The sequence below is a fragment of the Plecotus auritus genome, assembly GCF_963455305.1.
Source record: "Plecotus auritus genome assembly, chromosome: 2".
Taxonomy (NCBI): Eukaryota; Metazoa; Chordata; class Mammalia; order Chiroptera; family Vespertilionidae; genus Plecotus; species Plecotus auritus.
The window spans coordinates 39043006-39070679 of NC_137771.1; the positions used below are offsets into that span (position 1 = coordinate 39043006).

At 50.9% G+C, this 27674-nt stretch overlaps 1 protein-coding gene across 2 annotated transcripts; it reads right to left on the minus strand.

The window, feature by feature from the left end:
• Positions 1-26873, minus strand: FAAH (fatty acid amide hydrolase). Of its 2 annotated transcripts, none has more exons than XM_080656849.1 (16): positions 26830-26873; positions 26008-26221; positions 14362-14475; positions 11719-11853; positions 11351-11484; positions 11064-11270; positions 10775-10815; positions 10413-10537; positions 7686-7811; positions 7128-7225; positions 5836-5935; positions 5504-5544; positions 4613-4652; positions 4002-4110; positions 3315-3460; positions 1-2818 (listed from the first exon to the last, which is right to left on the minus strand). In XM_080656849.1, exons 2-16 carry the CDS (start codon positions 26200-26202, stop codon positions 2690-2692), a joined length of 1740 nt encoding a protein of 579 aa, XP_080512975.1. In that variant the 5' UTR covers positions 26203-26221; positions 26830-26873; the 3' UTR covers positions 1-2689. The 2 variants fall into 2 exon arrangements, with proteins under 2 accessions (XP_080512975.1, XP_080512974.1); XM_080656848.1 differs by lacking the exon at positions 26830-26873 and adding an exon at positions 26496-26585.
• Between the last annotated feature and the right edge of the window lie 801 nt (positions 26874-27674).

The window sequence follows — 27674 nt, forward strand, 5'->3', positions numbered from 1 at the left end:
CAGCTCTCAGGAAGCTCGTGTTGAGACAAAAAAAAAATCATATGGTTCCAGATAGTGATAGTGCGAAAAAGGACAAAGGGTGACATATTAGGAAGTGTTAGGGAAACTGTTTAACCAGTGGGTGATCAGGGGAGGTGACATTGGAGTTGAGTGTTCCAAGCACAGGGACAGCTAACACCAAGGCTGTGATGCGTGGACCAGCTTGAGATGATCAAGAAACCAAAAGGTACCTGTTTGGCTGAAGCACAGTGAACAAGAAGAGACACCCAAGGTGGGGCTGGAGAGGTGGGCAAGGGCCACTTCACAGAGGGCCTCACGGGACACAAGGACCCTGGATTTTATTCTTGATGGGATGGGTCATTGGAAGGTCTTAAGGAGAGAAGTGACTCAATCTATATACACGCGTAAGGGAGCACTCTGGCTACTACCTGGAAAGTAGGTTGGGGAACAGGTGACGATGCACGCAGGGAGCCAAGTTAGGCTATTGCAGCATCCAGAAAGTAGGTTGCTTGGATTAGAGTGAAGCAGTGGAGATGGTACTTGCGCAGTGACCACCTCCTCCGCCTCCTGGCAGCATTTGGTCCCTTATCTTCCCTTTTCCCCTGCACCTGGGTAACAGATGTGTTTGTGTCAACGTCTACCACCCCTACAAGCCCAGGAGCCCAAGGATGGTTGAGTTCCAGGACCATTCAGCACAGGGTGCGTATGCCCATGCTGGGGTTTAAGGGTGAAGGACTGAAGGAGAGGCATCCCCCACTGCAGCCTCATGTCTGAATGCACAAGAATATTAATAACCAAAAAGAGAAATGGGTCAGGAGGAAACTGGGCAGATGGCAGGTAGCTTTATGGAATAATATGAGGTGAAATGACACAGCTGTTACAAGAAATCAGGACAAAGTACTGCAACTACCAGGTCATCCGAATATAGGTGTCCATGTGGGTTGGGCCCTCTAGTCAGCTCCAAGGTGTGGGGCCCCACCAAGGCAGGGACACCTTTGGCAGAGAATGCAGTTGCCACTGGTTGTACACCTGGAGGGGAAGCGCCTTAGGAGGAGCACAATAATCAGAATGGAGAGGCAAGCCTTCCTTGGCAAGGCAGCTAGTCCTGAAAAGAATTTGAAGTAGGCCAGGTGAGAGCCTGTGGCCTACCCTACCAGAAGGCTCAGGCTCAGAAACACCTTCTACAGCAAGCAGGGAGTTAGCACTTGGGCTGGGGGGCAGGGGAGCAAGGGGGCAAGGAGGAGTGAGTGGGTACTGCTGGTAGGGCCAAGAAGTCTGTCACAAGCCAGGCAACCTTCCACCTGCCAGGCAACGCAGTGCAGTGCAGTGCAGTGAGAGGTGACCTGGCAGACTGAGCTGATAGCTCACTTGCATTTCAACTGTCAATTCCCAAACCACCTCTCTCTGCCCCTGGATCCCCACCTTAGCTCAGGCCTCAGGCCCCCTTCCTGATTAGGAAAATGGAGCAACCTCTTTATCCCTCTCCTGCCTCTATCCATCCAGTCTACTGCCCTCGCTGCACTTGTGTGATCATTCAAGAGCTCCTCATTGCCCTTGAGATAGGATTCAAGTTCCTGAACTGGCCCTTCAAATCCACTTTGATCTGGAAACACCTACATCTTTGCTCCTTCTCCTGCACCCATTCAACATGCCTCCATCTACCAAACTCATCCTGGTCTTTGGGCATACTGTTGCTCCTTCTTTCTGGGATGTCCTTGTACTCTATCTCAGCCTCTGGGAATCTTCTGGACTCAACAGAGGCCCTCCTCCTTTAGGAAGCCTTGGCCGGCCCTGTGAGCACTCTCTACCAGATCGCCTTGCCTGGTGCTCACCTCCCCAGGCCTGTGGACTCCCTACCAGAAAGGTCAGCACTCCTATGGTACCAGCTCAGGGTCAGCACTCCAGTCTCCTTGCTGCCCTGTGCCCAGCCCTGTGCTGGCCTCTAAGGACAAAGATATACAATAGAGTCCCTGCCATCAGGGAGAGCCAGCGTGCTGAGAGAGGCAGCTCCCCCCCTACACACAGATGCCCAGCATATGGGGCAGACTTTGGGAAACTGGCCACCTACTCCAAGGCTCAGAGGCAGGAGGAAAAGCCTTCTGGAGAAAAGGGGTCTGAGCTGGGCCTCAGAGTATCTAAAGGTAGAGAAGCAGAAAGGGCTTCCTCAGCAGAAGGAAGGAGCAAAGGAAGGAAGAAGAGAAAGGGCAATGTCTAGCAAAGCAGGACTTCGTCTAAGGCAGGGCGCAGGGGAGGGTGAAGTGCTGGGTGTGCAACACCCGCTCGGAGAAGCCTGTGTCCATCCTGTATATGGTGGGAACCAGGGGAGGTTTGGGAGCAGGAAACTGACATGGCTGGAATCCGGCTCTAAAAGGTCAAGTCTCCAACCCCCAGTGCCCTTACAATGATGGCCAGAAAATACACAGACTAGAAACCATTCTTTGATTGCTGCTAGCAGGGCTTTGCCTATGGCATACCCACTGGCTGCCATATGGGGAGGGGGTCAGTGCAGAGAATGGGGACCAGACTGAGGGGCAAGGTCCAGACTCAGGTGGTCTTGGCTTCTTGGAAGGGGGAGGCAGCCTCTGCCCCAAGTGAACATTTCCTCGCAGGATGGCACTGTGCCCTGACCAGGCTGGGCGCAGGTCCAGTGGGTCCTCTGGATCCGGTTGGGTGGCTGGGCAGGCAGCAGTCAGAATGGCTGCTTTTCAGGGGTCATCAGTCGCTCCACCTCCCGCATAAACCGCAGACACAACTCTTCCTGCCAGGGCAGAGCTACACACTGCACGGCCACAGGCAGCCCCACGCTCTTCTTCATGGCCTGCAGGGGACACAGGGATAAGAATGGGAGGCAGCAAGGCAGGACCCCACCCCAGGTCCAGCAAGCACCCCAGATGGAGAGGAGGGACAGCACAGCAAGCCCAGCCTCAATCCTTCAGGGTCTTGTGTGAAGAAAGATAGACAAGGCCGGCTGGTGTGGCTCATGGTTGAACGTCAACCTATGAACCAGGAGGTCATGGTTTGATTCCTGGACAGGGCACATGCTCAGCTTGCAGGGTTGATCCCGGGTAGGGGCGTGCAGGAGGCAGATGATCGATGATGTTTCTCTCTTAATGATGTTTCTATCTCTCTATCCCTCTCCCTTCCTCTACTTCTAAAAATCAATAAAAACATATTTTAAAAAAAGAAAGAACAGAAAGACAGGCAAGACCTATATGTGCTTATACTGTTTCCTCCACCGCAGCTAGAGTTAGGGAATGGGTGAGTCCAGGAGAAGGGAGACCTGGAGTTGGCCAGGCCAGTCCCCATGACCTCACCTTCCACAGCACCTTGTCCCATATATCTCCAAAGTAGCCCCTGCAATGTTCCATCTGGGCCTCATCCTCGAGAGTCACCGTGGTGACAGGCACCACCCCCGCTGGGAAGTCCAGGCAGTTGTAGAGCAGAGTGTAGCTGACGGCCCCTGAGACACAACACAAGTGGCTGGAGCAGGCCGGGTGACCTTCAGTGCCAACTGTCCTGTCTGCGTCTCAGTCTCCCATCCTGTGAAGTGGCACCCGACCTCCACAGACAGGGATAGGCTCTCTCCCAGGGCTGAGACTTGAGTGAATGACAAAGCCCAGGAACCCAGATTCAGGCCAGGCTGGAGAGCCTGCTGGGGTTTGCCCCAAGCCTTTGCCCAGGTAGCTTCCCCACCTGGAATGTCGTTCCTGTTTCCTTGGCTTATCTAAATCCCACCTGGACTTCAAATTCCACCTCCCCAAACCATAGATTCTGTAACTCAAGATCTCCAACTTGAATAGTGTGGAGGACAGGGAGCTCATCCCCTCCCAAGACATCCCATCTTTCCAGCCAGCCAGACTATGAATCTCCTAAGAGCCAGATCCTCCCCCAGGGCTCCTCTTCTTCTACTTCCCAGCAGCCTTGCCAGGCACAGGGCTGAACTCATAGAAGAGAAGGGATGAGTGGGGCTGTCAGGGGCATGGTGGGGAAGCAGGCCTCACCTGAGGCCTTGCCTGGGGCATTCAAGTCCATAGCTGGGCCCAGCATGGGGGTGAGCAGCACATCCAAGTCCAGTGTTCTCCACTGGGTAATCACAGAGCTGCGGTACACCTGGGGAGGGTACCAGCACAGCAGGTGAAGCACTCAGACCCAGCCCCTCCCATAAGCTCTTCGATTCAGGCAGTGTGGCTAGGGGCTGGGGTGGCTGGGAGCTGGGGATCTAAACTGAGCCACAATGGGATGGAGGTCCTCGAGGCACACAGGCAGGGCTGCCTTCAGGAGGAAGTGATTTCCCCACCTCCTGCAAGAACTATAGACACCATTCTTCTGGCCAGGGGAGGGCCACATAGTGCCTGGTTACAGGCAGCACCATAGGGACGAAGAGGTGTCCAGAATATGAGCCCTGGGCTGACCCAGCCCCCAAGGATGTGCATTTGGGCAAGTGAGAGTCAGAGAGCAGGACCCGAGCAGGCCTGTCCAGGGAGCGGGTGGAGGAATAACAGGCTGCTCCAGCAGACAAATGAAACCAGTGCCCAAGAGACCCCACTGGCAGGTGCCCTGTCCACCCCTCCCATTCCCCACCCTAGTCTCTGCCTAGGGGGCTCTGCCTCACCTCGATCTCGTGCTGCAGTTCCCAGAGCTTCCCAGTGGACCTGGCGGAGGGAGTGAAGTCACCAGCCATGATGGTCACAGCCATGGGGATCAGGAGATGAGCAACATCAGCCCCCTACTCTTAACACCTCCCAGATCTCATTCCTGCAGACCCTTCTCAACATTATGGGAGCTCAGAGAGGGAAGTAGTGCAGGGCAGAAGTTCAAATCCCTACTGTCCTGTTGAGAAGATCAGGCCCCAAGAGGGACTTAGGCTGAGTTACTTAGTGACTCCACCGCAGAGCCAGGACCAGACCAGGCCTGATTCCTAGCTACCCTTAGCAGAGGACAGAGTTGTCAAAGGTCCTAAATGCCTGGTGGTGAGAAAAGGAGCAAGTCCACAGGATGCCAGGGCCTGAAAATGGGGCAGCTTCTGCCCTGCTTTTCCTGCTCCAGCCACTAAGGGGCAGGTAAGACCCAGTGCAGCTCAGTTCAGTTTAGATCTCTCAGAGGAGCATCCTCACAGGGTACCCAGTACTACCCTGCCCCCTGCTGCACAGCAACTCCTTCCTGGTCCTTTCCGCCCATGCCCCAGCCAGTGCAATCTTCTCCCCACCACTCCCATCCTGTATCTCCCTCCAGCCCTTGCTTTCCAGTCAGACCTGGACCTTGCTAAGACAACTTCCAGGTCCCACCTGAAGGCCACAGAAGGACTGTGGAATAGACTCTAACTCAAGGTCTCCAACTTGAATAGTGTTGGGGACAAGAAGCTCCCATCCTCAGCACTGGTCAAGCTGGAAATCTTGAGTAACAGCCTCAGAAGTCACTTCCCACCTCTTTTCCTGTCGTTAACCACTTAAACCCAGGTCCGAGGAAGAGAGAGGCAGGCATTGGGACATGGAGATTTTCTTACCGAGACTTCATGCTGCTGAGAAAGGCTGCCAACCGTGGGAGCTGCAGAAGGACAGACACAGAGTCAGTGAGTCAGCTTTGGGCCAGGTGCTGACAACCATCTTCTTCAGGCCAAGCCACCATGCCTCTTCTCTCTGTCCCTCCCCCAGGTCCCAAGTGGCATCCCCTTCAGCATGCAGGATGACTAAAGACCATAGGGGCGGGAGGAGGAGAGGAATCTGGGTGGGGCAGGGAAGAAGAGGCCATGCCTGCCAGAAGGGGCTAAGGAGAAGGGGAAGAGCCCCAGAAGCTCCCTGTCACCCGCCCTACCCCTTCCACTCCCTGTGCCCTTACCAGAGGCTTCAGCAGGAAAGCCAGCAGTCCTTTAAGCCACTCGGGCAGCTTCAGAATCCATATCAGGTCCCCCAAGCAGGGGTCCACGAAATCACCTTTGCTGGGAGACAAAGGGTCCAGTCCAGGCACTCCCACCCCAGACATCCCTCCTGGCTTACCCCCACCCACTGGCTCCTCCATTTTCTATTCAGCAACCTTTGCCCATCTCTCTCCTCATCAGATGCCGGTAACCGCTGGTCTCCAAGCCCTTCAACTGCCTCCTTTCAAATGTGTGACTAGTTTTTGCTAATCCTTCAGAATGCCTGGGCACTACCCCCTCCCTGCTGGAGGTCCCCAGGGCAGGACTCCAGGTCGCACTCCCTGGCAGACTCAGCTCAGAGCAATAAGGACTGAGGACAACATCTCCCTGGCCAGGGCTTGATACTGAGGGCACCCCCTATTGATGACACCAACCTGGAGACACCAGTGGGGCTGTCCAGAGTGGACCACCCATGACACTTGTCTCTGAGGCTGTCCCTGGTTCTATATCTCAGGGAAAGGTTTCAGGTGACTGATCCTGGGCCTCGGTCCATGGCCAGGGTGAAACGTAGCACCTTCCACGAAGCCTGGACCATCCTCTGCCACTGGGGGAAGTCCAATAAGCCCAGGCACGTCACCACAAGGCACCTCACAGGCCTGACCTCTGCCTCTGTCCGTCTTTAAGGTCTGAAAACATTCAAGTGGAACCAGCCTCTCTGAACGTGAGCTCTGCAAAGTCCCTTAAAGCAGGTCTGGTCCAACCCACCTAGTTGACAGAAAACTGAGGTCCTGCTCGAAAGGGAAGGATATGGCTCAAGTCATAAGGGCCTCTTCTCCAAAGAGACAAAAAGAAAAGAAAGGAAAAAGAAGAGCTTCGAATCACAGCATGATGTCTAGACCCCTGTCCTCCTGCTTGACCCTGCCCTTATCTCTCAATCTTTCCTGACAGTCAGGTAGCCCCCTGCCCATCTCCTACCACTCCTACCTCCCAAAGAGGGAGGTAGGGGCCAGACCACAGATGCTCAATCCAGCCTCCCCTTGCACTGGCACCTTTCCAAACTGTCCCTGGTAAGGCATCTCTAGGTTCAACCTGCAGTTGGAAATGCAGCGTGGTCCCTGCCCAGAATGCTTAGTCCTTCTTTGTGTTCAGCTGAGGTCTGTCCTCCTTCTTCCCCCAGGTGGCCCGTCCTTGGGGGTCAAAGCACTCCACTGCTCTCCCTGGGTCTACCCTTGTCCTGATTCCACCGAAGACCCCAAAGACAATCATCACTCACAAGTTCTGTAGGAAGCTGCCACCGCCATCACTGAACAGCCCACCGGTCGATAGCGTCTCAAGAGCATAGGGTATGTTGCTTGGCAGGAAGGGAACCAGCTGCAGGGATTGAAAGGTATAAGCCCCACCCCTAGAAACCCTTGGGTCTGTCCACTCCCATGCTGCCCAGATGGCCTTGAGGATGTACTGGACCAACTCTGCTGCACAGTAGCTCTCACTGCAGCCACAAAGGTGGCCTTACTAGCCCATGAAAACTTCCCGGAGCCACACATGAACTGGTCTGAGATTAGCAGACCAAAACCCACTGGCCCACCATCTCAGGGCCCCAGGAACTTATGGGCAGCTGCGCACCAGGTGGTTGATGAGGCCTCCAAAAGCCACCATCACACATCCCTAGCACGGGGCTGAGTTCACCATCAATCACTTACCCCAACACTCCTGATTAGCCCTGTCGATACTGCTGCCACAGGGACTCAGTTCCCATCCCCAACCACAAAACAGTCACCGTGCAAGGATGCCAGGAAGGGGTGGTGGCTATGAAGGAAGGGCCATGCCGTACCGTGTGGCCAGCAGCCTCCAGTCTCTGCTTGGTCTCCAGCACAGCTCGCTTCATGGCTGGGGTGGGCATGGTATAGTTGTCTGTCTCATAATACCCCACACGCAGGGGCCGAGAGCTTGCATAGACCTGGAGACGAAGCACAAGAGTCAGAGTCAGGTCAGGAGAAGGTGGCCCAAGGGGGGGCTTCCTGAGATCGGAAGCCCCTCAGCCTGATAAAGCTGCCAGGCTGAAGCCTGCAACCCCTGAAAACGGGCTGCTAGCAAGGCCAGCCCTTTCTCAGAATAACTCACGCTGACCCTGAAGATTCCCCTCATTCATATGAGGAAATTAAGGCTTCAGATCCAGATAATGAGATGGGCCCAGAGTGGTGCTGAAACCGGTCCAAGGCCACCAATGCAGAGTGACAATACTATGTCCAGAACCCAGGCATCCTGTCTGCTGCCTGTTTCAAGAATGCAAGACCTGACTCCCATGATAAATTGTCCCAGACTTCATTTCCACCTTTCCTCCTTCTCAGGGAAGGGGTCAGTTAGAACATCCTCCTCTGTTGGGGAGGGGAGCTCACGCCATCCAGCCCAGATTTCCCACCTGCCAAGGAGCACTGAGGCCAACTCTCCTGTCCAGGGGCCTTCAGCCTTCCCGAGGCAGCCTGGGCTGCATGAGGGAGCAATGGAGCTTGCATTGCTCAGTGTACTGTCTGCATTAACATAACTTTACTCTTCCACTGTCTGCATCCATCTAACTTGACTACTCCTGAATGCTTTATACATAAAGTGCAAATAATTTTTCATTTTTGAAAGACCCATCAACTCCTCAACAGAAGTATAAAATGACACCTTATACTCCAAGACTCCTTAAATCCCTCACCTCAAAATCCTCACCTTGCTGTGTCCACCAATCCTAAACTATTATTACATCACTAGAGGCCTGGTGCACGAAATTCGTGCACGGGGGTGTGTGTTCCTCAACCTAGCCTGCACCCTCTCCAATCTGGGACCCCTCGAGGGATGTCCAACTGCCCATTTAGGCCCGGGATAGGGCCTAAACAGGCAGTCGGACACCCCTCTCACAATCCAGGACTGTTGGCTCCCAACTGCTCGCCTGCCTGCCTTCCTGATTGCCCCTAACTGCTTCTGCCTGCCAGCCTGATCACCCCCTAACCACTCCCCTGCCAGCCTGATTGATGCCTAACTGCTTTCCTGCCAGCCTGTTTGCCCCTAACTGCCCTCCCCTGAAGGCCTGGTCACCCCTAACTGCCCTCCCCTGCAGGCCTGGTCCCCCCTAACTGCTCTCCCCTGCAGGCCTGGGTCCCCCCCCAACTCCCCTCCCCTGCAGGCCTGGTCCCCCCACACCAACTGCCCTCCCCTGCTGGCCTGGTTGCCCCCAACTGCCCTCCCTTGCAGGCCTGGTCCCTCCCAACTGCCTTCCCCTGCTGGCCATCTTGTGGCGGCCATCTTGTGTCCACATAGGGGCAGCCATCTTGTGTGTTGGAGTGATGTTCAATTTGCATATTACTCTCTTATTAGATAGGATAGAGGCCTGGTGCATGGGTGGGGGTCAGCTGGTTTGCCCTGAAGGGTGTCCCGGATCAGGGTGGGGGTTCCCTTGGGGCATGGGGTGGCCTGGGCGAGGGGACTGTGGTGGTTAGCAGGCCGGCCACACGCCCCAGCGACCCAAGCGGAGGCCCTGGTATCTGGGATTTATTTATCTTCTATAATTGAAACTTTGTAGCCTTGAGCAGAGCCAAGCCTTCTGCTTGCTCTGTGGCTGCAGCCATTTTTGTTGGGATTTATTTATCTTCTATAATTGAAACTTTGTAGCCTTGAGTGGAGGCCTAGGCCGGCCAGGGTGTGCGGAAAGCTTGGCTTCCTCCATTGTCGGGGAAACCCAAGCCTCCTGCTCACTCCATGGCTGCAGCCATCTTGGTTGGGTTAATTTGCATACTTGCTCCTGATTGGCTGTTGGGCATGGCTTGTGGGTGTAGCGGAGTGATGGTTAATTTGCATATCACTCTTTTATTAGATAGGATGATCCTGACAAACCCCCACATTGAAATACTCACCTTAAATCAGACTTCAAAATCTCAACAAATATCCCCACTTTGCCCCCTTCTATCTCCCTCCACCCTCACCCCTCCCCGCTCCAGTGCTACTAAGGTTCTATTGGGGCAGCATTCTCTCTCACCACAGAAACTAGTCAACTCAGCTTTGTCCAACCCACAGGCTGTTTTGGTGGTATTTGGGGAGCCAGCATTCAACACTGCCCATAGATCCCAGCTTTCTCAGATTGCTCTGCCTTTAACTGTCCTTAACTCACTCAGCCTACATGCCAAGCATCACAAAGGATGTTGGGGATATGGACACAAATACTGAAGAAAGGCTCCTATTTGCTGAGGGTCAAACACCGAGGAGGTACATCAGTTCTCCCTCAAGTTGTTCTGGTGCTGCGAAGTGGTTCCTCGGTGGCAGCAGCAGAGGCTGGGGCTAGAAGGCGGGACCTGTCCTCAGCCAACATTCCCAGCTGACAATTTGGAAGACAGAAGTTTCTAAATGCAGGCAAGAGCTCCATCTGGTGGCTAACTGCGGAGCAGCAGCTGATTCTGGTCTCAGGCCCCTAGGGGCTGGTTTTCTGTAGACAGGGCCTCCCATGCCACCCACACTGCCTGGGGGCTGCCCTCTGGGCTCAGGAGCACCAGTGACAACTGAACCCACCCCCATCCCTCCTCACCTCCTCCTTGAAGGGCAGGGGGGGCACGGTGGGGTCCAAGCGGAACATGTCCTCACACAGCAGTGCTCGCAGGCACAGCGCCAGACTCTCCACATCCCGAGCCATGGGGCCAACTGAGAGCTGTACTGTCAGGTGGGGAGGGGAGGGAAGAGAGATCACTCGGCTCTGGGGTTGTGTCCAAGTAAGGGGCTGGGCCATGGCCCAGGAGTGTGGACAGAGATAAGGAGGTAGGAACTCAGACCTAGAGAGGCCTGGGGGCCAAACTCTGCCCTCAGAAGAGGCAGGGGCAGAAGTGGATCAGGCAGACCTCCCCCGCCGCACCACCACCACCTCCAGGGCACTAAGGGAACCGCAAACCTCACCTGCCACCTGTCCATAGACACAGCCCTTCAGACCAATCTTGCTGGATAAGAAACACAAGATAATTGGAAACAAGAAAGAGCCAACCTCAGTCCCACTCCTCACCCATACAGTAGCTCAGAACTCTTACCACATGGAAGCTAGGAACCACAGACAGTGGAGCTGTGGCACTCCCTCCCAGAAAAACCCCAGGCAGGGAACCCCTGTTAGGAACCCAGAGAGGTGGGAAGCTAGGCCAAGGTCACACCACAAGGGACCCAGAAGCTTCCTCCACCCCCTCCTCCACCCTACCTGAGGCGGTTCCCTGTAGGCTTGAGGCCGCAGATGCCACAGAAGGAGGAGGGAAAGCGGATGCTGCCCCCGATGTCAGTGCCTAAGCCCAGGAGAGAGCCTCCAGCTCCAATGAGGGCTCCTTCTCCCCCTGAGGAGCCACCTGGGCTCTTAGAGGAATCCCATGGGTTTGTGGTCTTGCCGAAGAGGGGGTTACTGCAGTCATAGCTGGAGGAAGCAGGGATGGATTGGCCATGTCACACTGGCACAGGTGACCCTGCCTCCACCCCACACTCATGAGACCCAACCTGAACATGGACTGGGGCACGTTGGTGTGCACGAAGGGAACAGCGCCCTGCAGCTTTAGCACCTGCACCACCACGCTGTCGTACTCGGCTGGCATCCCCTCATTCACGCTCAAGCCCAAGGTCGAGTCCTTGCCCTAGAAGGAAGGATGGACACCGAGAGGGATAATATGGCTGATGAGTCAGGGCCCTTTCAGCAGCACAGGGTCCACTCCCACCACCCTCCCATAAGCTAAGACAAAGCACACCGTGGTGCCCATTCAAGGCCTCTGGACCTGACATTTCCTCTGAGGGCCCAGGATAACCCAGGACACAGAGCTGGCTGGCAGGGATGGGGGGAAGTTGAGGCCTGACACTAAGGCCGGGCATACCTTGTAGCTGAAGCACTCCTTGAGGCTCACGGGGACACCGTAGAGCAGGCCCTGTTTTGGGGCCTGGGACAGCTGAGTCTCACAGTCTGCCAGATAGGTGGTCACACAGTTGGTCTCTTTGTTCACTTCCCAGGCCTAGGGGAGGGAGAAATGGACACAAGGCAGAGTGAGGCTGTGGTCAAAATGTGGTCAAATATACATAACATAAAACTGGCCTCTTGAAGTATACTCAGGGGAAGGGTAGCCAGCACCATGGCTCAGAGCCAGGAGCGCAGAGAATAATTTAGGGCCCAGCACCCACGTCACTGGGGACATCTGGCTGTCTCTGGCCTTCAACTCCCCAGAGACAGAGAAATAGAGTCATCTCAGGGGCAAGGCACAAGCAGGGCACTCGGAAGAGCAAGATACTGGCGTCAGAAGCCCCGCAGAGGGAATGAGTTGGGAGGAAGGTGACCCTTGGCCACTCTCCTCCTTCAAGCCACACCTCTGCTTAGTGAGGCAGTCAGGGCAGATCCCTATCTCAGACCACACTGCGAGTCAGAGCCCAGCACACTCTCCTCTGCCCCAGGCCTGGCCCACATCTCCCCCAGCTAAGCTTCCCCCCTCCCAGGAGCTCTTGAATCTGATAATCAAGTCACATGGAGGAGTGACTGACTCATAGTAAAGGGGGTGGGCACTTGACTGCCCCTAGGCCTTGCTAAAGCACACTCAACAGGGCCCTATAGGAGGGAAAGGTCAGGGAAGAATGAGGTACAGTTTAAGTAAATACTCTTGTTCCTGTGAAGCACCTGAGAAAATGGGTATAGGTCCTGTTACCACACTCAGGCTCATGAAATCTGTCTCCAGGCTACCTATGGCATGAAGGTAGGAAGCCAATCTGTAACTAGAATGCTTTCCTGTGATCCATTTCAAGAAATCATGCAAAAGTCACACTCATGAAGCACAAACATATTTCAAACACATTTCTTGAGCACTTCTATACTAATAAAAGCCTAGGTGGCCCTCACACACAACATCGTCCCTGCAGGCCCCACACAAAATGGCCGCCACAAGATGGCCACATGTACAGTGGAGGCGGGGCCTGGCAGCTGCTCTGGTGAGGGCTGGGGGTCCCACAGCTCTGCACAGCGCAGAGGATGCTGGTCCTGGCGTCTCTGTCTCTGCCGCCTCCAGCGCGTGGAGGAGGCGGGTCACGGCAGGGAAGGGCAGTTGTGGGCGATTGGGCTGGCAGGGGAGGGCAGTTGTGGGCGATTGGGCTGGCAGGGGAGGGCAGTTGTGGGCGATCAGGCTGGCAGGCAGAAGCAGTTAGGGGCAATCAGGCAAGCAGGCAGGTGAGCAGTTAGGAGCCAGCGGTCCCAGATTGGAGAGGATGCAGGCTGGGCTGAGGGACACCCTCCCCCCCACCCACTAGTACTATATAAAACACATGGTGTCCAGGACTAAGGCACAAAGACAAATAAGAAGTTCTGTCACAAGAAAGCTCACATTTGCCATGGGAAAGAGAAAGACAAAGTAGGCCCTATAATGCGATGGGAAATCTGCTATTAGAAAGTGAACACAGTCCTAGTCAGTTTGGCTCAGTGGATAGAGCATCGGCCTGTAGACCAAAGGGTCCCAGGTTCGATTCCAGTCAAGGGCACATGCCTTGGTTGCAGGCTCCTCCCCAGCCCAGGCCCTGGTCCGGGCTCGTGCAGGAGGCAACCAATCGAGATGTTTCTCTCACATTGATAATCTGTCTGTCTTTCTCTCTCTCTTCCACTCTCCCTAAAAATCAATGGAAAAATATCCTCGGGTGAGGATTAACAAAACAAACAAAAGAATGTGAACACTAAAGAGGAAACCCTACTTGGGCTTGGAGGGGAGGAGGGTCAGGGAAGGCTTTGGAAAAGGGGACTCCTTCTCTAGGCCTGAAGGCTCAGCTAGGGGAGCCTGTTGTACCAAGCAGGGCAAAGACGAGGGAGAAGAGCCTTCCAGGTAAAAGGAACTCCACACAAGCCAGCACAGAGCATGCCAGGCCCTAGAACCACCAGCAGCTGAGCTACCACTGATGCCCCAAGCTCCAGAAGGCTTTGGCCAGAGAGGATGCTGGAGACAAAGGCAAAACAGAATCATGGAGTCTGAAGAACTAGAGACCTGAAAGGGATCTGTCCAGGAGGCTGGTGCTTGAGCGTGGAGGGAGACAGAGCTAGAGGACCAAGGTGGCTGAAGAGGGGTTGGGACAAGGGGATGGACTAGAGAGAGCCATAGGAAAGGAACAGACTAGACTTGGTGACCAATGGTGTGGGGCAGGAGAGAGAGGGAAGTCTGGGCTGAAAGCCAGGTTTCTAGCAAAGACAACATGATTAGTGTCCCCTCCTCCTCATATACACAGAATCAGTCTCTCTCTCCTCTCTCTCTCTCTCTCTCTCTCTCTCTCTCTCTCTCTCTCTCTCTCTCTCTCACACACACACACACACACACACACACACACACACACACACCCCTCTGGCTCCTTTCCTCCCTGGCAGCTCCTAGCACTGTGGTCCCACAATGGCCCTCAGCAAGATAAACTCCAGGCCAGGTTTCAGGTTTCCCCCAAAGCCTGTGCAGAGAGAGCAAATAGGAAGGAGCAGGGAAGATCACTGGCTGGCCAACCAACCTTACCTTTCCCACGTAGGTGAAGAGTGCAGCCTGGGGGGACAGCTCCCCATTATGTAACTTCCGTACCAGTTGAGGCAGAGTCAGGGCCAGCAGTGCCTTGGAGTCCAGGTCGGGGTTCTGGGGAGACACCTCAGATCAGTCCTGCTCCCTGCAGGCCCTACATGCTTGCAGCAGACACCTTGTCCCATGTCCTTAAAACCCCACATCTACTAAGCAGATGCTCAATGTCACATGACAATCCATGACAGACATGCCCATCCACAAATCTGACACTGTGACCCAGCCATTGCCACCTTGGACACTGCAGATATTATCTCTTCAAGAAGCTTCCTGGAGGGGACACCCAGGGAGAAGCCATGCCCAGGCTGATTTTTGAAAATAAATTAGAATTTATAAAAATTAAAAACCTAGGCTCTGTGAAAGATGAAATGACAAAGTGTACACTGGAGGGAAATACTGGAAACCACATTTACATCCAAGTAGCAGAATGTGAATGCACACACACCAAAAAAACTCAAAATGAAAACAAACAATCCGATTACAAAGTAGGCAAAAGATGGACAGGCACTTCATTGAAGAGGATATACAGATGGCAAATAAGCAGATGAAAAAAATCAAAACCACAGTGAGATAGTATGGCACATCTATCAAAACACCTTAAACTAAATATAAGAACAGTTCAAAATGCTGATGAGGATGTGAAAAAAAGTCATTCGTGCATTGTGCATTGATGGTGGTGATAAAAATGGTATGACAACTCTAGAAAACAGTAATTTCAAAAAACAAGCAAACAAACTACTATAACAAGAACATGCGATTATTACACATCCCAGCAACTCAAACCAGGGCATCTATCCCCAAGAAATGAAAACGTGTGGCTTCCAGGCTTGACTCAGCAGGCCTGGGATAGTCAGAACCTGCACGTTACAAAGAAAGGTCTGACGGGCTTGGCTCCAGGAGGAAACCTCTGAGCCCTTGGAATGTCCTGGCCCAGGATGATTATTAAACCACCCCCAATGGCTGCCTACTGTGTGCCAGGCGCCATGCTGGCGTGCTCTATGTTTTTACTAAATCTACTACCATTCTCCTTGCACAGTAAGGAAACTGAGGCTCAGAGAAGGGAAATGCCTTGCTTAGGACCATAGAGGCAAATGCCAGTTCTCTGCCCACTCAGCACAGGTGCCCACTGGCTGTCCACCTGCACCTGACCATCCAACCAGCAGGGGAGGGTGAAAACAAGAAGACCCCATCCTGGGTGGTTAGGCTACAGCTGGAGGCCACATACAGAGGAGGATTTTTTCATTCATTCCACAGAGATGGTGCCTACTCTGTACCAGGTGCCACACTAAGCAGGGGTGATATCAGTGAACAAAGAAGGCATATGCATGCTTTGGGGGGGTTATACAAGGTGCAGGTTGTGAGTGAGCAGATAATAAGTTAACAGATAAGCATTTCAGATAGTGAGATATAAGTTAAAGAGAATAAAACTGGGGAAAAAGAGAAAGAAAATAAAACTGGGTGAGGGGAACGGGCAGCATACAGGTAGAGCGTGGTTAGGGAAGAGCTCTCTGAAGGAGACATTTGATCAAAAACCTCACTTGCCATGCCTCAAAGGCTCCCAGAGTCCCTGGGATCAGCCCTACCTGCAAACACACAGTCACTCCCTCCTCAAGGGCACTGGACTAATTCGTGAACAGGGGCTAGAGGAGATCCGAGTCACAGCCACCAATTCTCACCTCTATGGTCTCCTACTCTTGTCAAAGTCTTCAGGGGCCTCCTTGTTGCCAAATCCCACAGGAACTTCTCCTTTTTATTTTGCTCCATGTCTCACTGACCACACATCAGCTTTCTTCAATTTTCTCCTGGGCCTGGAGACACCACCCTCTCTGATTCTCCTCCTGCCTTTTGGCTACTTCTGTCATCCACTTAGTCAACAAACATTTTCTGAGCATCATCTATGTGTCAAGAACTTTGTTAGAGGCTATGAATTTAGAAGTAACTAAGATAGGCAAGTCCCTGCTTTCAGAGAGCTTACATTCAAGAAAATAAACAAATTAACAAGTAGTAAATAGACCACAGTGTGACAAAGCAAACAGAGTGCTGTGATGAAAACAGCAGAGAACTGACCCAGATGGCCTGGGCAGGCCTCTCCTAGGAGGTGACATTTCAGCTGTGATTTGAAGGATGAGAAGGTGCCAGACATAGGGAGAGACAGAGACTCCTTGAATTTCCCTCAGGGCACCTCTTCTTCCCTCTCTGATGCTGGGGGAAGTCATTCATCCTGGTGGCTCTCTCCAGGCTCTCCACCTCCCCCAATGGCCTCCCCATTTTCCACCCAGCCGGACTCAACTGAGCTCAATCCAGTCACTGGACTATTCCCAATGGTGTCCACCCCTCTGTGTCCTTCCCTCTAAGCTTGCTCCCCCACTTCCCACCAGCTCCTTCTCATCCTCCTCCGTGTATACCCTCACTCAGGGAAGGGTGCTACATCCATCCAGGTGCTCAAGTGAGAAAACAGGAGTCAACCTGGACTCCTCCTTCACCCTCCCACCTGCATCCAATCACTCACCAAACCCCATAAGTAGCTCTGGAAAATGCCACCTCTCTATCTCCTCTACCAAGATCCTCACTGGTGCTCATCCTTTCTCTCCCAGGTCACCCAGGGACCACCTAGCTGGCCTCCCTGCCCAAGTCTTATCACTCCCACCCACTCTTCCTGCCTGCCTGCCCAGACTGAGCAAAGCTCAACCAGGGCTTGGCTTTCCCCTTAAAACCTCCTTACACCACAAGCATGTTCCAGGAGGTGCTTCCAGGCATGATCCTGTCAGACTCCTCTGCATCCCTCAATGCGACACCATTGTTCATACCCTCCACATGCACCCATCATACAGCCTGTGTATCCCAGCCTCAATATTAGGAACACTATCCACCTTCCCTTAATTTGTTAAGCAGATACAATACTTATTTGGGATTTTTTTTTTTTTAACAATACAGGGAGCTACAAAGAAGAAAAAAATGGATCCATGATCTCTCTCTATACACACTAAATAATCCCTGGATTTTTTTTCACATGCAATTCAATTCATTTACTTTTACAACTTATAATTCATTCTAAAGGCTTAACTTCTTTGTTGGTATAACAGCTTTATTAGTTCAAATTAAGACATCACATGCTCTAGTCCATCCTGATGATGCAACATTTAGCTCTTCCCTGGATATATTTTTTAAGGTATACAAAATAAGCCCAGTTGGCATGGCTCAATGGTTGAGCATCGACCTATGAACCAGGAGGTCACAGTTCAATTCCCAGTCAAGGCACATGCCCAGGTTGTGGGTTTGATCTCCAGTGTGGGGCGTGCAGGAGGCAGCCGATCAATGATTCTCTCTCATCATTGATGTTTCTCTCTCTCTCTCCTTCTCCCTTCCTCTCTGAAATCAATACCTTTTTTAAAAAAAGTATACAAAATGAAAAGTGAACATTCCCTCATCACTGGGACCATCCTGCCCAGTCCCTCTTCTGAAAACAAAACCATAGTTAACTGTTTCTCATTAACCTTATAGGGGAAAAAAAGTTCATGAAAACCCCACAATGTATATAAATTGTTGACATATATTCTACTTTGCACAAAGGGATCATAGTATATACACAGTACTACATCTTACCTTTCTCACCTCACAATAAAAATAGCAAGATTGTTCCCCCCCCCCAATTATATAAATATGTGATCATTTTTTTTATGTTTTTATTTTGTTAATCCTACCCAAGGACATTTTTTTATTGGTTGTTTAAATATATTTTTATTGATTTCAGAGAGGAAGGGAGAGGGAGAGATAGAAACATGAATGATGGAGAGAATCACTGATTGGCTGCCTCTTGCACACCCCCTACTGGAAATCGAACATGCAACCCAGGCATGTGCCCTTGACCAGAATCGAACCGGGACCCTTCAGGCTGACGCTCTGTCCACTGAGCCAAACCAGCTAGGGCTTTCATTGATTTTTTAGAGAGAGTGGAAAGGAGGGATAGGGAGAAAGAGAGAAACATCGATGTGAGAGAGACACATGGATCAGTTGCCTCCCGCATACTCCTGGACCAGAACCTGCAACACAAGTACGTGCCCTTGATCAGGAATCGAACCCATGACCCTTCGATGAGCAAGTCAATGCTCTAACCTCTAAGCCACACTGGCCATGGCTAAATATGTGATCATTGTTGTTGTTTTTTAATGGCTAACAATATGGGGAAGAAAGTAAAAATCACCAGAGGGCGCACCACATTGGAATAATTACCAACAGTCTGGTGGCTACCATTTCCTACCTTGCTACAAGTGCCCACAAAGTTCCTGCGCAACTCAACTAGAAACTCAGCAGTCCTGGGTGGGTAGCTCAGTTGGTTAGAGCATTGTCCCAATACACCATGGTTGCAGGTTTGATCCCAGGTCAGGGTACATACAAGAGTCAACCAATGAATGCATAAATAAGTGGAACAACATACACATACACACACACACACACACACACACACACACACACACACACTGAGGTGGCCAGATTATTATGATCTCTGAACGCATAATAATCTGGTCACTCAGTATATATCCTATATAATAAAAGGCTAATATGCAAACTGTCCCTTCGACCAGGAGTTCGACCAGCAGGCAGGCCGGCCAACCCCCCATGTCCCCTCCCCCTGGCCAGGCTGGCCGGACCCCACCCATGCATGAATTCATGCACTGGGCCTCTAATATATACATACATATATATATATATATATATATATATATATATATGTATATATATATATATACACACACACACACACACACATATATATATATATATATATATATTTACACACACACACACACACACACACACACACACACTGAGTGGTCAGATTATTATGCGTTCAGAGATCATAATAATCTGGCCACTCAGTGTGTGTGTGTGTGTGTATCTTCCTCTCTCTTCCTCTTTCTCTCTCCCTAAAAATCAATAAATTTTTTAAAAATAAGCTATCAGCAAGCTCCCCTCCATTCTCAGCATAAATTTTGAATTCTTTCCTATGTTCTTCCATGTTGAAGACTTTAAGACACAGGAAAGAATTTTAAAGTCTTTATCAGGAAGCTGAGACATTTTCTCTTTACAAGACAACAAAAGTTAAGTCTGCACCTCCAGGAGACCAAACTGTGAACATGAGGGAAATTAACTTTGTATGGAGAATGCAGGAAAGTGTACAGATAACTTAAAACTGAGCTTGTGGCCAGTCTGCATGCATACTTTTTCAAGGGAAGAATTCTATAGCTACTATTAATTCTGTGGACTAAAAAAAGGGTTCCATGGAATGTAACCTCACAGAGTTGATCATAAATGCCTAACTGGGCAAGTCATAGTGGGTAGTCATTCCCCAGGCCTATAACTTCTGTAGTGAAAGGTTTTAAGCCAGCTCTGTCCATTGTTCTTGTGTATCTAGGTTGGTACCCTCTGCAATACCAGAATTAATATATCTGGAAAGGAGTATAAACCTTCAAGAGAGCACATAATCTTTTTTTTTTTTTAGGAGAAGATGGTCCCTTTATTTGTATAGGTTAGATAAACACAATTTTTTTTATTGTTTAAAGTATTACATGTAGTAGTACATATATCTCCTTTTTTCCCCCCATTGACCTTCCCCCAGCCTTCCCTACCCCCTGTCACATACCCTCATCCCACCCCCCAGTGTCTTGTGTCCATTTGTTGTGCTTATATGCATGCATACAAGTCCTTTGGTTGATCTCTTTCCCCCCCTTCCCAACACTCCCCTGCTTTCCCGCTGTAATTTGACAGGCTGTTCGGTGCTTTACTGCCTCTGTATCTATCTTTTTATTCATCAGGTTATAATGTTCTTTATTTTCCATAAGGAGAGCACATAATTTTATTGACTGTTTGCAATCCAATCCCAGCCTTGCTTTCTCCAACCTTTCTTATCTCCCCTCCTTAATTTCAAAGACATAAAAGAAGCTGTAAAACTTTTATTCTCTGTGCAGTGATTTTCAATTGATGTGCCACAAGAATTTTTAAAGCATGCAATACCTGACTATTTAGTCAGCGGCATTGACCTCTTTTCCGTTAGATTGTCAAATTTAAAAAATGACAACAGTCCTGGCTGGTTTGGCTCAATGGATAGGGTGTCCGTCTGCAGACTGAAGGGTCTTGGGTCTGATTCTGGTCAACGGCATGTAGCTTGGTTGCGGACTTGCTCCCAGGCCCCAAGCCTCAACAGGGAGGCAACCAATTAATGTGTCTCTCTTACATGGATGTTTCTCTCTCTGTGTCTCTCCTGCTCCTTTCCACTCTCTCTAAATAATCAATAGAAAAAATATCCTCAGGTGAGAATTAACAACAACAAAATGACAACAGCCAACACAACAATAGCTGTCCAGTGAGAATGTCCTGTCTTAAACCATAAATATACAAGTCGAATAATAGAGTTGCATCTTATTGTTACATTGCATAATAAGGTTGTGTCTGATTGGTTAATTCTTGATACCAGAAATTATTATATACAAAGTATAGGCACCTGATTTTTAAAAAAAATCACTTGGGAGAAAAAAAGGTAGATAATTACTATTACTGTTATTTTTTTGTAAATCAATCAAAGTAATATCTATTTTTTGTCTGTTCGGCAAAAAATGTACTTTTTGTTGTGCCACATTATTTTAGTAATTAGTTTATGTGTGCCATGAGATGAAAAAGGTTAAAAATTGCTGCTCTGGAGCATTTGAGATCTTTTTTTTTTCCCCCCCGGCTTTGTCCGGAAGGATGTCCATTCTAATTAGCATATTATGCATTTGAGATCTTGCTCCCCATCATATGTTTGCCTCAAATAAACTTATTAAAATTCTCTACAGTTCTGCACGTTTCTACGTCGACAAATAATTGCCACTCCTCCATCTGTTTTCTTCCTTTGAACCACCTACTGTCCTAATTCTAGGTATTGTAGATTGTCCTCTATGTCTTTTTTATTTTCCCTCTTGGTTTTGTTGTTGTTGTTGTTTATCCTCATCTGAATATTTTTTTAAATATATATTTTTTTTATTTCCAAGAGAAAGGGAGAGAGATAGAAACATCAATGAGAGAGAAACATTGATAGGCTGCCTCCTGCACGCCCCCAATTAAGGATTGAGCCCACAACCCAAGCATGTGCCGTGACAGGGATCGAACTGTGACCTTCTGTTTCATAGGTTGATGCTCAACCACTGAGCCACTCCAGCTGGGCCAAGGATATTTTTTACATTGATATTTTATTTTTTAAGAGACAGAGTGGAAGCGAGCAGGAAAGACAGAGAGAGAAAAACAAGGATGCGAGAAAGACATCGATTGGTTGCCTCCCGCATGTGCCCCCTGACTGGGCTGGGGATCAAGCCTGCAACAAAGGTAGGTGCCCTTGACCAGAACTGAACCCTCAACCCTTCATTCCTGGGCTGATGCTCTAACCACTGAGCAAAACCCTCTAGGGCAGTGGTCGGCAAACTCATTAGTCAACAGAGCCAAATATCAACAGTACAACGATTGAAATTTCTTTTGAGAGCCGAAAACTGACTTCTGCGCATGGGCCACGAAGTTTCAATCGCACTGTACGTGCGCGCCCGCACGTGGTATTTTGTGGAAGAGCCACACTCAAGGGGCCAAAGAGACGCATGTGGCTCGCGAGCCACAGTTTGCCGACCACTGTTCTAGGGCATCTCGTGGTTTTTTAATCACTTTTGTTCTATTTCAAGATATCTTTTGCCCTGGCCAGTGTGGCTCAGTTGGTTGAGCGTCATCCCATGCATCAAAAGGTATGGGTTCGATTCCCTGTCAGGGCACATGCCAGTCTGATCCCTGGTAGGGGGTGTGAGGGAGGTAGCCAATCAATGTTGTATTCTTTCATTAATGTTTCTCTCTCTCTCTCTCTCCCTCTCCCTTCCTCTCTCCCTCTAAAAAATAGAAAGCATTTAAACAAAAAAAAAAATATCTCTTCCATTTGATCATGTATGCCACTGATACTGGTCTCAACAAAAACTATACTGTCCTTAGATTTGAAAAAGGAAAAATAACATGTTCCCCAAAATTGTTCCATCGAGTCAAGTCCTGCCAGAACCATGGAAGTTATCAATAGGTAGTTATGAAATAATGGTCCAGGAACTACCCTGACTTCTAAATTTGTTTTTCAGATCTAAAGCCAAGCCATCAGTCACAGGGATGAACTCAATACCTGGTTGGGGAAGTCCTTTCCTGGATCCCATAATAAGGTCTGCACAATCCCAGTATGCTTTGCTTCACTGACATATACCTGGACATCAGTGTTCCAAAAAAGGAAAAGCCTAACCTACTCCCTGATTGGTTAACCCCAGCAACTTCCATGTTCCCAAGCCATAAAAATCTCTAAACCCCGCATTTAGGGCACAGAACCTGAGAACCTATCTCAGTGTTCTCGCCCTCTGCAGAGCCTCAACATATCTGCCTTTGGTTTCATCGGTGTCCTTGGTCTAAATTCTTTTATATCAAGAAATAAGAACCCAAACTTGTCAGTAACAAATTCATCTACTGACTCATTTTGTGTTAAAATCAGGTTCAAGGTGGGCTTTGAAAAAGGCCAAGAGATGGAACTACAGGTCAGATCCATTTGAAGGACGTAAGACCAATGGGATTTTGACAAAAGGGGTTGTAATAAATGTGAGGGAAAGGCATTGGAGGTAAATTACAAATGCAAAGATACAGAGGCATGAGCAGTTGTTCTGTGATCTTTTTCCCAGCAATAATATTCTATTAATAGTGCTTTCCCTGTAGACTGAAAACAATGGAATCAACTAGGTATTTCATCACCAAAAAAGAATTTCTTCAGGAAAAAGAAAGGGCTGCACCCGGCTGGGTGTGGCTCAGTGGTTGAGCACCACCCTATGAACAGGAGATCATGATTTGATTCCCGGTCAGGGCACTTGCCCGGGTTGTGGGCTCCATCCCTATGGGGAGCGCGTGCAGGAGGCAGCTAGTCGATGGTTCTCTCTTATCATTGATGTTTCTATCTCTCTCTCTCCTCTCCCTTCCTCTCTGAAATCAATAAAGATATATTTAAAAAAAAGAAAGGATTGCAATCTAGGGTGAATCAAAATGGCAAACCACATGCACACACTGAACCAAACCAAGATGGAAGAGACATTATAAAGAGGCAGTGGAAGTTAAAGGGGGGTGGGAGTTGTTGCCTTGATAGAAATCTGTTATAAACATAGGGTTCTTCCACGTAAGGCTCTCCAATAACATAAAGTGCCAGAACTCCTCCCATAAACCCCAGTTCCTTCCACAGACCCTCCCAGTTATGTCCAGGTTAAAGTCTCTGTCATAATTTTAATACTCTCTTCAGTCTAGAAAGGATATCAAAACTCATTTAGGAGGCAGGGTGTGTGTGTGTGGGGGGAAAACAGACAAATAGTTGTTACAGGTTGTTAAGCCTCACATGGTCAACAGAGAGTTACCATAAACATGCCTTACTCTAGAGTTGTTCTTGATTTAGAGAGATAACTATCTTGTGATGATTCAGGAAATATTTATGATTTCCCCCTCCTCCAGCACTGCCTTGGAATACACGAGGTATCTGGGCTCCCAACAAGCTTTGGAGTCCATCGGGCGGGAGCTGTACTACAAGCTGCTGTACTCTCCCAGGGCCTGCTTACCTCTGTGCCCCTTGCAATTCAGGGATGGGCGGAGAAAGCCTCAGAAGAAAGGCTGCTGAGACAGCCTAAACACTCACCTCCCTGTCATCCAGTGACTCCAGAGCCAAGCGGAGGGTGTGTTAAGGTCAGGGAGGCTCAGGCGGGGCTGACTGCAGCTCACCTCCTACCTGCCCCAAAGGCTGCAAAGCTATTGTCATCAAGATCCCAACCCTTTGCTCATAGCTCAAAATAGTAAGACTCCGGATAGCTCTTCCTTTCTTCTCCAGTCTCTGCAAAGCCAAAAGGTAATTTCCTGGCTTCCCCTCCTGGAAGAGCCAAGCTTTGGGGTTCTGAAGTCAAGCTCTCTTGCTCCAAGGAGGGTGGGTAAACAGCTCTTTGTATTTCAAGGCCAAAACTTCTGCCCTAGAAAATTTATTTCTTAGAATTAATGAAAGGTGGTCTCTCCAGAGGGGAACTACTAATGCTTAGAGTTGAAGTGAGGAAAGACCCACCTTTCAACCACCCCACACTCCTGCCAGCTGGTGGGTTCTTTGGGACTTGGAGAGGAGTTCTGTAGGCAGACACTGTGGGCAGATTCCTACAGTTGTCCCACGCAGCATTTGGAGCTGGCAGAACTCAGCTGGCTGCACAGAAAGACTTGGTGGATCCCTGAGTGGGGCCCCTAGGAGCTCAGGCAGAGGAGGAGGACTAGACAGTGAAGAACCTGTGCTCAAGTAGGGGAAGTGACCAGTTTGGATTGAACACCAGGGTCTCCCAATCTGAGCGTGGGGAACTCTAAAAATTGATGGCAGATTTTTCAGCCAGTTTGATGAACGAAGGCTGGAACCAAACATATTTTGATTTCAATAAATAAACAAATATGACATATGCTGGCCCAGGAATGGTATGGAGTAAATTCATCATCTAGCCAAAACCCCACCACAATGAAGGCCATACCCTGGGCCTGTCCAGTCTCCTTTCCTAATATCTCTCCACTGCTCCTCTCCACTGGAATGAGGCTGGATAGTCCCACTGGACATCTAGGTTCTGGTCCCAGCTCACCTCCAACTCAAAAATCACTTGCTGCATCTGAGAATCTGTTCCATGCAATTTTCTGTGACTCCTTCCCAGTCTCCCACCTAGGCACACCCTCCTGCCTCCTGTTGTCCCCATCACCTGGACTGCCTTCCTACCTGTCAGATGGGAACACATACCCTCACAAACACTCCTGGCAAGTCTTTTCTCCCTCAGCACATACAACTGCCACAGTTTAGCATTTTGATTTCTGTCTCACATATACTCGGGGAGAAAGCCCTCTCTTCTAAGTCCCTCCTCCACCCTCTGACACACATGGAGCTAATCTAGAGGGAGCTGTTGACAGATCACCCAGCGAAGGGCTGGAACTAAACCTGCTCACGGAAGGAGCTTGTCAGGAGCCGGCCACCACAACCTGAGCAGTAGGAGCTGGGGAGACTTCCATTCCAGCCGGCCTCTGTCAATAACCCCCGGTGCATTTGGGCAAGTCCTTCTCCGGCCCCTCTAGGGCTCCTAACGTACAAATCAATGAGTTTGAACTGTAAACTCTCCGGGTTCACTTGGCCATCGCTGGCGATTCCAAAGTCCTAAGCCTAGCATCCTATTGGTTCTCATGCCAGCGTTTTAGCTTTCTAATCGGCAAGAGATCTTGAGATTCTTTGGCACAGAGCAAAGCTCCTCTTTGGACCTAGTGCCGTGATGGCCTTCCAAAACTACCCTCCCTGTCTCTTTCGTTTCCCTTCCTCCCCTTGGCCCTACCTGGCTCAAGAGAGCACGGAATGCATTTGAGCAAGAAGGGATTCCAAAAGTTACAAACCTGCGCTGCCCACACACCTGCGCTGCCTGCCACCCGCCCCTCCGCGCGCGTCCGGGCAGCTGAAAGTGCTGCGGGGGGCCTCCCACCCGGCGACCCCCGGACCCCGACCCCGACCCCGAGCGTCACCTGGAGCCGGAAGCGCTGCGCCGCCTTGTCCATGCTTTCCAGGGCCGCTTTCTGTCTCTGTCGCGCCCGGGCCGCCGCACCCCGCGCCCTCCCGCGACCAGACCAGCGCAGGGCCACCGCCGCCGCCACGAAGCAGCAGGCCAGGACAACCCCGGAGGCGCCCGAGAGCGCGGCCCACAGTTCGTTCAGCACCATGATCCCCCGCTGCGCCGAGCTGCGGAGAGAGACAGAAGAAACAGCACTCGCGGGTTTCGCCGCAAAACCCGGCCTGGATCCACCGGGGATCCGCGCCCCGCTGCGCCGGAGGAGCCAGAGGAGAGCTGCGCGGCCGCAGGCCCTCTCGGGAGCGCGCCGTTGCCAGGCAGCGGGCCCGCGGCTGGCGGCGCGCAACGGTCAAGGTCCAGGTTGGTGGCAGGGCTGGCGTAGCTCCCGCTTCCTCGCGCACTGGGTGAGGCTCAGCTGGGGGAAAGCGAGTGGCACCCGCTTACCCAGGGCGTCCTCAGAAGCACGAGCGCAGTGGTTCGGCGCCACGGCTCGGCCCGGCCCGGCCCGGCCCCGCCTCAGCCCCACGCACCCCAGAGCCCCAACTCCCTGAAGACGCCGACAGCCGGAGGCCCTGCGGGAAAGGCCAGCCAAGAGAACTGGGAGCGGAGACAGACTGGGCTCGCGGACCTGATTAATGCCCACAAACAGTTTAGCAGCATTTATCCTGGAGAACCTTGCGGCCGGCGGGCACCATAGGATGCCCACCTCTCACCAGCGGGAGGCTCCCGGGAGGGGCCACCCTGGGACCAGCACAGGAAGTTCCCCTGGGGCGCCCACCTGCTGCCCCTTTCTCTTTCTCCAGCCCCGGATCCCGTGTCTGTCGCCCTGGGCTCTTCTTGTTGGTCACACCCTCCATCACTTGTCTTTCTGCTCCACCACCCCCGAGACTGACCTTCCCAGGTCATCTTTTTCCAGTCCTGGGCCCTCCTGGAGTTCAAGCAGAAAGAATGCCTGACCAGGAGGAGTCTGGGCACCTAGTACCCTTAATCAGGTGGTGGGGGATTATACACACACGCGCGGGCACACACACACCTCCCATTTAGGCCTCTCTCATAGAACTTTATGTACTTTATCTCATTTATCCTCCCAACAGACATGAGGAAAACATTTTATTATCAATTTATAGATAAGGTACCTGAGGACCAGAGGTTAAATGACTTCTGTGGGTCACACAGGTGGCTGAGTGGGAATTCCATCTCAGGTCTATTCCTAAACCATTGCTCTTACCTGTGCATCAGTACCACCATCATTGCCCCTGGAAGTGAGCCCTGTAAGATGGGGTATAGGAAAGTGCCTTGTGGAAATGCTATCTGCTGAAACACTGCAGTAGTTCCAGTTCTGTCTTTTCCTCTCTGAATCTGTGCCTTTATCTTTAAAGGGGGACTGGTTATAATGCACACTCCATAAGTGTTTAGTGACTGAATTAAAGGCCCACTGTGGAAAGCCTTGAATGTTATTGGAAGAATCTTGACCTGAGGGCTTTTAGAATCACTGTCAGGCCATTGAGCAAATTCCAGAAGGGTCCAAGGCCTTGTGTTTCTAAGTCTTCAATCCCTGTTGAGTGCTGCTGAGTTCCAATTTAGCACTGATGACCCTTTGTAAGTTTCAAATCCCTGGACCTC